General features: G+C 39.8%; 1 protein-coding gene across 2 annotated transcripts; it reads right to left on the reverse strand.

Moving 5' to 3' along the window:
- Window positions 1-2,234: 2,234 nt before the first annotated feature.
- LOC146577330 (uncharacterized) lies at window positions 2,235-10,377 on the reverse strand. 2 transcript variants are annotated; one of them, XM_085253305.1, is made up of 4 exons: window positions 10,326-10,377; window positions 8,259-8,364; window positions 3,686-4,282; window positions 2,235-3,362 (listed from the first exon to the last, which is right to left on the reverse strand). In XM_085253305.1, the coding sequence occupies exons 2-4, from the start codon at window positions 8,274-8,276 to the stop codon at window positions 2,670-2,672; spliced, it is 1,308 nt and encodes a 435-aa protein (XP_085109431.1). In that variant the 5' UTR covers window positions 8,277-8,364; window positions 10,326-10,377; the 3' UTR covers window positions 2,235-2,669. The 2 variants fall into 2 exon arrangements, with proteins under 2 accessions (XP_085109431.1, XP_085109440.1); XM_085253314.1 differs by lacking the exon at window positions 10,326-10,377 and having other exon boundaries at window positions 8,259-8,414.
- Between the last annotated feature and the right edge of the window lie 1,501 nt (window positions 10,378-11,878).

Here is an 11,878-nt window from a genome sequence, read left to right on the forward strand (position 1 = left end):
AAGAGAGTGCAGCAAATGTAGTCAGGTTTATTACTCTGTATCACACATGAGTGCCCGAGGGAGGCGGGGCTGACTGGGGAGACACAGGAAACAGAGAGACAGGGCTGACTCGACATGAAACGATGAAACATGGGACACGGGAACAGAAACTAAACACAGGCTGAAATGAACACTGAGGGAGGGAGAACTAAGATTACTGAGAGCCTGATAAATAAGAAGAACAAAAACCAAGAAAAACAAGAGTCAAAGAAAACCAAAAACACAAAGCATTGGGCCAGGACCCACTGCTGTGACATTTATATGTGATAAAAACATTAAAAACTGCTCAGATGTTGAAATCTTTCTACGTATACTTTAGGTTCAGCTCTCCAGCCTGGCATTTGGTTAAGCATGATTCAAACATTTGATTTTGTTTAACTGGTTTTAATTATAGTTACTTTTTGTGAACATTTGTTGCAGCATTTAAAAATACATCATTTATTTTCAAACTTTTATTTGATTTAGAGCATCATGTTTGACCAACGTAAATGTTTTAATAATATAAAATAACTGAAGCAGTGAACTAAATATCTGAAATCTTTCCTTCCTTAAAAGTTATAATCCTACTTAAGTTATAGTGCAAACGCTTAAGCAACAAATATACTTAATGCTAATTAATTAATATTTCCCTTTGATGTTGCAACTATGCGGTCACTTCTGTCTTTAAACAAAATAATATTTTCCAGTTACAGAAATCATAAAGTCCAAACTAAAGTGCTACTGTTGCTATATGCATTTTATATAAATCATGGATGATGGTCCTGACATGAAGGAAGAGAAAGTTACAGGTTGCATTCTTTGACTTTGTCTCCGTGCCTTTGGGCGATTTTCAGAAGGACAGATGTTTCTGTTCAATTCTTAAATCAATTTTTTCAAACACAAACACTATTTTAAAGCTTCTAGAGAGTAAAATATTAATGATAATTATAATAACAATAATAAAAACAAAAGCTCTCAGATCCATCAAACCAAGCAGCAGAAAGAACAATAACTGAAGAGAAAACTTTAACCTTGTAGACTTCATTATGTTCCAGCTGCTCTACATACGCTGTGACCTCGAACTTAAGCAGGTCGTAAAGTATGTGCAGCTCAATAACTTCATAATCAGACCCTGTGGTATTTAGGCAGCAGAACAACTAAGAATAACAACTACAAATAATGTTTTTAGGTTTCTGTTGTACTGCAAGGTTCTGTACAGGAGAACCAAACCAAGAGCAAATATTACGTCTCATTTACACCTGAGCACGAAGAGCCATCAACATTTAGCAAATTGAATCATCTTTGTTTAGATGCAAGAAGAATCATATAGAAATGAAAGAGTAGAAATAGAAATCCAGAGCAAAGATATCCTCTAATTCAGCGTAGCACATGTGCAGCTGCTGCGATTCACGTAAGCATTCGGCTTGTCGCTGTTGCAGATTTTTCTCTCGCTGTTCTGGCTCACAGCGCTGCAAACACAAAAATAAATATCCCCAAAGCTGTGAAAGGGAGCTAATTAGTAAGAGTATTGTTACTCTCCGCAGGAGTAGTCCAGCAGTAGAAATCAGTACAATAACAAGGTGTGTAACATCTAGCAGGGTGACAGAAAAACCCAGGGTAACTTCTAAGGACCTCAACGTCTCTCTCACATTGTGTTTTTAAACATGCTTCCATTTGTCACTTCAGTCTTTACTCTGAAATACAGGAAGAGAAATCATGGCTGAAACAATTTCTCATGAAACCAGGGGTGTGGTCCAACAGTCAGTTTGGTGAGGAAGGTTCCTAACTGAGAGAAGTGACCCAGAAGTATCTGTGTAGCAGCCACAATGAATCCAGATCATGAGCTTTATTAACTGATCAAAGTCTCTTCTTTCATCTTCTGTATCATTCAGTTTGCATTGGTAATGCCCATTATTGTAATGCTTTTTTAAGACCAGCAAAACTTTATTTCACTTTGGGTTAGCTGGGATAAGTGATGGATGGAGGGAATTTTACTTCAGCCACAGAAATCCTAAACAGGAAGGAGGAGCAGAGTTACAGTGGATCACTATCCAGCAGGGAAACAAGGTTTATTTCAATTTCTTGGCCATGAGTGAGATTTACTGAGTGGGCAAATTAGGGAGACGACACCATCAGATCCCGAGCCCTCCATGTGTTAATCAAGAGACGGCTGCTGTGCTACATCCATAAATAATGAATAAATTAGGAGCTAAAGCTGAAAGGACAGTTTATTTGTACCATCTTCACGTGAACACATTCAAGAACATCACAGATGAAGAAACATTAAAAACTTCCACACTACATAAAGCAAGAAAAATAGTTTTTCTTTCAGGTGGTTTCAGAAAAACAGAAACATCAAACATCTCCAAGACTCTCTTTGAAAGAACTAAAAACCTTTGTTCTCATGGTCCAATCATGAGTGAACTCCCCGATGAAGCCTTGTGTGCTAAAACATGTCAGAGTTTTAAAGGTTAAACATGAGTTTCCAAAACGTTTTGCTGGAGAACAATGAACTATTTGACTGAGTTTCAATCATTTACAGACGAGCAAAACCAGGACAGAGAAAAAAGGACAAAACTAACTCAGTAAAAAACAGAAAAGAAGATCCCATGTAGATCTGTATTATGTAGAAGTTCAGCCCAGCAACCAGTTCAGTTCAACACAAGTTTAAATGATTCTATCTGAACTCTGTGGAGCCTGATCTCAAGCTTTTTGAGTCTGACACAGAAACCAGAGGATCTTTCTGTGTCTTCAGATTCACTGTGATCCAGTGATGGGAGTGATTTCAGCCCTGAGTGATCGCGCTGATGTTTGCACAGAGCAGACAATGAGGTGAATGTTTGGGCACATTGGTAACAGTGAAACAGTTTATTAGTAACGTGGGATCGTTTGTGTGCAGAGTATGAACTGAGATTCCTGAAGCTCTTGTCACACTGGTCACAGCTGTAGTTTCCTTCCATGTGTGTACGTTCATGAATGTTACGATTACCTGACTGTGAGAAGCTTCTCTCACAGTGTCTGCACTTGTGTGGTTTCTCTCCTGTGTGGACTCGTTTGTGTAATTTAAGGTCCCTTGCAGTGGTGAAGGATGACCCACACTGATCACAGAGGTGCTTTTTAACCCCACTGTGAATCAGTTCATGTTGTTTTAACTCACTTGTTGTGGTGAAGCTTCTCCCACATTCTTTGCAGTATTTCAGTTTGTCTCCAGTGTGTCTACGTTGATGTACTTTTAGGGTAATTTGCTGACTGAAAGTTTTTCCACAGAGGTCACAATGAAAGTCTTTCCCACCACCACAGTGATGACAGGGTTGAGAACTGGATCCATCTGTGTCGCTCTGCTTCTAAACAAAGACACAAAGACAGTGTAAGTCAGTCCTTCAACATTTGTATCCTGAACGTCGCCTGAAATAAAGAGCATCTCTGCAGACGTCCAACTACATTTGACTGTTTCAGTTAACACACTCAGTTTACTGGGCTGCAATAACTACAATACTACCACCATAATACTACAGTAATACTAAAATCATAACTGAAAGGAAAATCTGAATAATCACTCAGAGCTGCTTTTCCATGCAGTAGAATTGCTAACATGCTAACAGTTTAATGAGCAGAGTTGTTCCAAACAGTCAGGCTAAAATGACAAGATAACAATATAAATACATACCTCACAGTAGCTGCACTTGTAGAGTCTCTTTCTGGTGTGGATCTGTTGGTGTCGTCTCAGGTGACGTGGAGATTTAAAAGTCTTCTCACACAGGTCACATTGATAAGGCCTCTCCTCAGTGTGGGTAAACATGTGTTGTTGTAAGTCTGTGTGAGTTATAAACTCTTTGCCACACTGTTCACAGCAGTACACATCATGTCTGGTGTGAATGCGTAGGTGTGTATTTCGGTTCCCTCTCTGGCTGAAAGTTTTTCCACAGATGTCACAGCTGTATGCCTTAATTCCAGAGTGGGTAACTAGATGCCTCTGTAAGTTGCTACTGTGAGTAAAAGCTCTGCCACACTGATCACAGCTGTACGCTTTAACTCCACTGTGGATGAGTTGGTGTGTTTTTAGGTAACCCTTCCAGGAAAAAGACTTTCCACACAAGTCACAGCTGAACGGTCTCTCTCCAGTGTGGATGACCTGATGCTGTTTTAGTTTAGCCCTCACAGTAAAACCCTTCCCACACTCGTCACAGGTGTGTTTTTTCTCTCCCTTTCTTCTGTGAGGTTTGTCGGCGTCCTGAGAGCGCTGACTTCTGGCTCCATGTTGGTCCTGCAGTGACAGAGATACAAACAGAGGCAGTGAGTGAAATGCAGTCGTGGAACAAACTCAACCTTCAACCTCCATTAACACTAGTTTTAAACCTGAAGGTGGAGCGTGGCACCAAACACCTTAAAGGTCTCTTATCCCCACCTGCTGGTAGTTCTAACACATTACATCCAACCTGCTGTTAAAGATAATTCATGACTGTTCAAACACTAAAATCATGCCCATCCCTCCTGATTGTACACACACACGCACACACACACACACACACACACACACACACACACACACACACACACACACACACACACACATTATTTTATAATTTAGATTATTTTGTTGTTTCCTATTACATATTTCTATAATTTGTATAGATTTATACAGAATTATTCAGTGATAATAAATCCTATGTTTGTTTATTCTAAAGGAACCCCGTTAGCTTCCACAACAGATGTTGCTCATCTTCCGTCAAATACTCACATAAAATATTACACAATAAAGTGGATTCAAGATATCCACATAATTTCACTCTTACATCCACAGTGAGGTTTCACAATTGTTCAAATATAAGCAATCAATAATAATAATAATAATAATAATATCAATAACATTGAGGCACATTACACAAATTTCAAAAACAAATCATGTCTTACAATATTTACAACAACTAAAAGCTCTGTAAATCGGCTTTTAAGTGTTCATTGAAGTTTTGAATAATTCTCTAATTTTTTAAGGCAACTTATTCCACTTAAAAGTTGCTCTAAATGTAACAGTTTTACAAAACGTTACTTTTAACTCGAGCATTTACTAAATTGCAGCTTGTTGAAAACTGTGTAATATGATGATGTATTTCATCTGGATACTGCAGCTGAGCAGAATAAATGTGGTGTGTTTAACAGAATTGCTTTCTTTAGAACTACAAGTAAGCCATAGAATATTTTAGCCTGTACAGGAAGCCAAGAAAGGTTATTATGCATTTGATCAATATTAGTATAGTATGAACATCTTCACACTAATCTGGACGCCTTATTCTGGACTAACTGAAGTCTGTTAAGATCTGTCTTATTAGCTGCTGACCAAATGATTGAACAATACTCCAGATGAGACATTACTAGTGCATTAATGACATCTTTCATAATGAAGAAGTGATACACAAAGAGCATTTCATAGCCATAGCTATGCCTTGTCGGCAGAGTTATGTGACATTAGTGATGTTTGTACTTTCAGCGTTAACTTGGTTTTAAAGCCTTTAAAATATACGCCGTTCAATAGTCGACCTTAATCCTACAGAGAATGTGATGATTTTGTGGATAATTAAAGTCAGTCATATATCCACAAACACAACAAGCTGAAAGTCAGTGATGCTGCTTGGTTTGCAGTCCTGAACATCACGGCACAAGCAGGATTCACTGCACTGTTAATGTTAGCTGTGTTATATTGCTGCCTCTGTTCGGTGGTGTCGAGCCAAACGCACTTTAACGTGTGTTTGAACGAGCTGACGGTTCACTCGTTAAGCTGAAAGAAAGATGCTTTAATCACAGCAGTCACACATGTGTCCACTGCACCATCTGGAACTCTTCTTGTTTACACTCGTAATAACACAAACACTAAATCCTGCTTCTCTGGTGCTGTTGTGTAGCAGTGTGTACACCTGAGACTGTCACCTGTGTCTGTCCTGCACTCTCTCTCTGTTTCTTTCTCTCTGATTGTGGAATAAAAGTATGAACATGTGTTTATAAGTTACACTTGTGTTTGAATCCTGCAGCTTATCACACATTTGATTTCCATGTGTGACGACTGCAAGTGTCCAGAGTGAGGACAGACTGAGGGACCCACTGCTGCACATCATCTGTGAGGCTTTGCAGCCCTGATGATCCACCAGGACAAACTCAGCAGTGTGTGAGGAAGAGGAGGAGGAAGAGCCAGCAGCAGCTGACAGATGGAGAGAATAGACAGACTGTTCCCTGTTTGTGAAGGACTGCTAGGAAAGTTTAACATAACTGTCTGTGCTGAATCAGTCTTATTAGGTAATGTTCAAATAATGTGATCATCCCAGTGTTTTCAGTGTGGGAGAAAGTACTCAGGGCCTTCAAGTTACACACTATGAAAGGCAGCAACAAGTTTAATGTTCAGAAACCTAAAGTATGTATCAGCAGCAGGATGGAGCTAAAAATAAATGTTGGTTTCAGTTCTATGAAGCTTTGAGTATTTTGGATCAGCAGCTGCTGTGTTTGTTGCATCATATTGCTGTAACTGTTTATATGCTTTATATATTCTGAGCTAAGTTGATCTATAGTGTTACATGATACACTCTCAGAAATAATATAAATATATATATATAAATAACTGTTAGTATCATGGTTGCTAGGCAACCTGGGCAGCGCGACGGAGGCTAGACGTCCCATTTCACGAGCCTACGAGCCTCGCACTTCGGCCTTAGCGGTCTTTGAGTCTGCGGCCCTTGAGGACTTTAAAGCTGCAGAACCTGAATCGGGATACAGCCATGATGATCTCCAGCCTCGTGCTCGCCAACATTCTGACCTGAGTTAAGAAGACGATCACTGAAATGGTCTCAGCAGGTCCTTTGATGACAGCAATGAAATGCAGTGGTAAGGCTGCCACGATTAGTCGACTAGTCACGATTACGTCGACTATCAAAATCGTCGACGACTGATTTAATAGTCAACGCGTCGTTTGAAGCTTTGTAAGATCCCAAAAGCAGGAATAAGTAGCAGGATTTAAGAGTGTAATAACGGACTGAAACAGAAGATGGCAGCACTGCATGTACAAGGATGCCAGCTGCCGTTAAACCCCGAAGAAGAAGAAGCTCTGTCCCAGAATTCATAGCGCGACCCAGCGCAGTTTCCAACAATAGCGGCAGCTAGTTAGTTTTAATATTACTCTTATTATTCTTTCTGGGTCACAAAATAAACGTTTAACATATTTTCAGGCGAGAATGTAGCTGTGTAAACCTCAAATATCGGCTCAGTTTATCAAGACATCACATATTTTCAAAAGCGCTCCGACGTTTTCGGAGAAGTCTGTTACCCACTAGCTCGATAGCTAGCCGGGGGCCATGAGAGCACCGGACTCCCGGCAGATCGTTTTCAAACCCACCGCCCTACTCAGGTTAAACATGATATATAAGTCACTTAGATAAACTTAAAAATGTTATTGTTTGGCTTTTTTCAGTATTTTATTTGTTCCTGAGTAATTCGGCTGAGTTTATTAAACTTCACCAAAACAATCTGCACATTTAATTAAAATTTAATAAACTACCATCTTGTCTTTATTTTTAGTTAGCACATACCTTAAACACTTAAAGCTGTAAGCTAATGATAGTTATATAAGAGCAGATGCTGCTGGTGCAATAAGCTGTACGTTTTACGTCCAATGGATGATGATCTGATTAGTCGACTAATCGCAAAAATAATCGGTGACTAGTCGACTATCAAAATAATCGTTTGTGGCAGCCCTATGCAGTGGTAAGGCGTTTTGGGGATTAAGTTCGTTTTCATGGCAAAGAAGGACGATGCAGTTCATCTGATCACTCCTCATAACATTCTGGAGTGCAGGCAAAATGCTATTATAAAAACTTAAGCAGCAACTTCTCCAGGTTCCAATATTTATGCAATTCTCAAAGCTTTTGGCCACGACTGTATAACCTCTTCTGAAGTTTAGTGGATATTATACATGGTTATGCTCAGGATGTGTCGGCCAGTTTCCACTGGAAACGCCTTTTGGTTAAACTGTCAGCGAGGAATTTGCATTTGCACTGTTACATTTTTATATAACTTTAATGCACATAAACAACAGCTGCTTGTTTCAGTGAAAATACATTGATGGGTTTTTAATAAAGTTGTGCAGCTGTAAAGTATTTTGTCTGGTGTCAATTCTATCGTCAGCTACATCGTTATGGCAAATGTTCAAATGTATATGGTGATAAATATCTTTGGTCATATGGTCCTGCTCTGTCTGTCACCTTCTGTGTTGAGCTCATTGTTTCCTCTGTAGTGGCTGAGCTGAGTCCAAGTAGCTGAAAATGTTCCTCTGCTGCTCCGTCAGACTCTCCTCCTCCTGCTGATCAGCTGGGACACAAAACAGATCTTTGTTAGGCTCCACACTGCACTGAAGAGTCAAAGTGTCTCATATGTTCATCTGACAAGTAAAAGAACACATTTTTGTTTCCCGAGGTGGGCAACTTGTTGGAAACAAACACAAAAGCTTTGAGCACTGATACCTGCCATTGCTGCCATTGAAAGATGCAACGCCAGCAATGTGGATTGTCAAGACTCAAACCAATCATCAAGCAAAGACAACAGGGATCATTTGTTTCTGTTTATTTAGCATTCACAGCATTTGTAGTTGCCTTCTGTGCAGGGGAAGTCCACGCACACTGTGTGGTACCGCCATCCGCAGAAGGTGCATTCAACCTCTGTAAGAGAAACGAGATTGTCTGAGACTGAAATGATATTCACTAAAGAAGTGGTGATTTGTAAAACTTCAAGTGTATGATAAGGTGAAAACAAATACACAACTGCATGTCATGTAGTTGAAGGTTTTTTTTCTTTTGGAAGACCGGAAAACACTGAAAGTTACAAATTAGTCCTTTATTTATCCAGGTAAAAAAAAATCTCATTGAGATTAAAAATCTCATTTCCAAGAGAGACCTGGCGTCATGGCAACACAAGTCACATACCACACAGGTATATAACATTTAAAACAAACACAATATCCCAACATGTGTAACAAATGTATTGTGCTTGAAACAAATTCAGAATAGGTGATAAAGCAGCTGCACATGTGTGTCACGAGTAAATCTGGCTGTATAACAAACAGAAACAAGTGATGCTGCTGTCTTTGCTCAATGGTTGGTTTGAGTCTTGACAATCCACATTGCTGGCATCTTTCAATATGTTGAATGCACCAGTGTAAGTGCAGCCACTCAGACTCAATGTGTTCATAGAAACAGGTGCAGATGTGTCACGAGTTCATCCAGCAGTAGCTATGGCACTTGGCCACAGGGGGCAGCAGTGCACTGACCTGCATTCGAGACTGCTCCAGCTGCTCTGTGACAGTCAGTAGATCTGCTACAAATTGCAGATCATATGCAAGTTTTGGAAATGACATTTTAAATATTCTTAACTTAGCCACGGCAGCATTGTTGATGTATTACCTATATACTACAAATTATTCCACCTGCTGAAAAGTGGATCTAATGTGGGCGGACTCACACTTAGCAAATAAACCTGTGATGTGAGAATGTAATCAAACTGTTGATCAGAGGCAAAGTAATTTAAAGTTTATGATGCTATCGTCTAATGTTAGCTGACATGATGTTAGCTTGTAAACTTATGTTGTTGTCTGGGTCTCATGTCTGATCTGATGATAATAACTGTGACAACACAGAGATTAAATAAAGGACGTTGGTGGGACTTCTTATGTTAGAACTATAACTTCAGTTAAGGAGTGAGACGTAAGGTGACAAGGAGAATGAAGAGAATGAGAAAGAAGTAACTGGGAAGAGAAAATGAAAACAAAAATTTGAAATGATCAAATTTGTGTTAACAGATGATGGTGATTTTAAAAATTCAAGTAATTTAAAGGTTTTATCCTATTTGTTGTTGTTTTTTTTCATATTCTTCTATTTGCAAGAGGTTATTAATAAAACAGGTTCTCTTTCTGGTTTCTCTTTTTGGACGCACTCTCTACAGCTTATCACATCCAAAATGGCGGATGTCAAGTACAAAACCTCGACAGAAACAATCAGCAAGAATTTTAGCATCAGTCCAAAATAAAACTGTCCAACTACAGAGTTTTAAAATCCAACTAAACTATGAACAGAGATCTTTTACAAATAGGCTATTGATGAGATGACAGTGGTAACAAAAACGTACACATCCGCGCACACAGACAAAATGGCGGGAGAGCGTTTAACGGTCGACCTCATGAGTCCGTTACCGTGAACTATGGAGCGGCAGATTTGTGCTGGAACTGAGCTGCACACAGCTGATGTTAGCCAGGAAACATTACACACTGCTAATGTTACCTTCACACGGATCTCCACACGGAGACGATCAGCGTCAGGCACAAACACCAAGTTCAGAAAAGAGGAACTTTGAGCAGGAAGGAAAGAGTCAGAGCGGCGTTTGAGGACACGTTTACAACCACGAACATCAGAATCTGTCTGTGCTGCATTCAAGTGCAACTTGGAAACTCACTAATCTCTGTCATGTTGTCCAAAGATGATTTATTTCTGCTGGTTTTCCTGTTTGAAACACAAACATGTGTCAGCACTTTGTTGTTCTTCACCCTGCAGCATTTGAATATTTCAGGAGTAAACTGATCATAAATTCATGAAGTCATGAATGAAAGTGCAGACTGAGAGTGGATCACATGATGTTTGAGGTGTGTCATGTGACATGTTCAGTATTGTCACACATGTCTAGATTGTCCCTGATATCATAACTGCTCAAACACTGATGATTATATTTGAAGAATTATTCCTGATGGCAGCAAAGTTTGAATGGAGCTCTCTGTCTGTGCTGATTTGTCGCCCTCTGGAGGTCAAAGCACAAACTGCATGATGTCACTGTAACCACCACAGTGACAGGAAGTGTTTTTAAATGATGAAATATGTCAGTGATGCTGATAGTGTGTTCATCACAGACGTTCAGGCTGACATGAATCAAAGTTAATGTCATTATGGACCAAGGACAGTACTCTGGGTCTCCTGCAGAACAACTCGAGCTGTGATACCTGAATGAAGAGCCTCTGCTGCTTTAAAGAAGGAGGCTCGAGGCAGAGGTGAGGTGCAGACCAACCAGCTTTTATTCAGCAACTTTAACAGAAAGATCAGAAAAATAAAACTATACAGCACAGTGATGCTGACTGAAGCCACAGCATTAAACTAAACAAGCATCTGATCATCTTTAACAACATCTAATAAATAATGACAACTATTTAATCCTGTATTTCCTACAATAAAGCCTGTTCAGATATTTGTTGCTGATGGAAATGTAAAAGGCTCCCAGGAACCAAAGGACAAAAACAGAGGCAACAGTCACAACTGCAAAGGATCCCCTAACACATAAACTGGTTCGAAGATATTTTCTAGCTCTGCAGAGGAGCTTGATTGCACGGACAGTAAAAAGTGGATTCAATAACAGCAGCGAGCGCTGAGTGATATAACGGTGCTGCGAGCAGCAGTGCAAAGGCTCACACAGAGACAGCAGCTACACTGTGTGTGGATGTGATCCACAGTCACAGCTGTGGGTTTCAGTCAGTGTGTCTCTAAGTTCATGTTCACATTTCAAAGCTTATTGGAGCCAGAAGATGTTCAAGTAAAAGATTTATTGCTGTACTCGTCTACCAGGATAACAGGAGGTTCATAAAGCTGTGTAATACTTCAGCTTTCCATCATGCAGTAGTAGTTGTGTCCCTTTGTGTTTATTAGTGTGTTCACACGTCTACTTTAACTTCACTCTGTAATGAAAGGATTCAAATCCCTGATAAATACATACATGCTGACTCTGAGTCTCAGTGAAGGAGGAAAGGATGGATGAAGGCAGCCTAGTGTGGGTCATGTGTGTCCAGCAGTCA

This window comes from Mchenga conophoros, linkage group LG3 (assembly GCF_057382185.1).
Source record: "Mchenga conophoros isolate Kocher_MC1m ecotype Shallow Benthic linkage group LG3, M_conophoros_male_GT1.1, whole genome shotgun sequence".
NCBI classification, from domain to species: Eukaryota; Metazoa; Chordata; class Actinopteri; order Cichliformes; family Cichlidae; genus Mchenga; species Mchenga conophoros.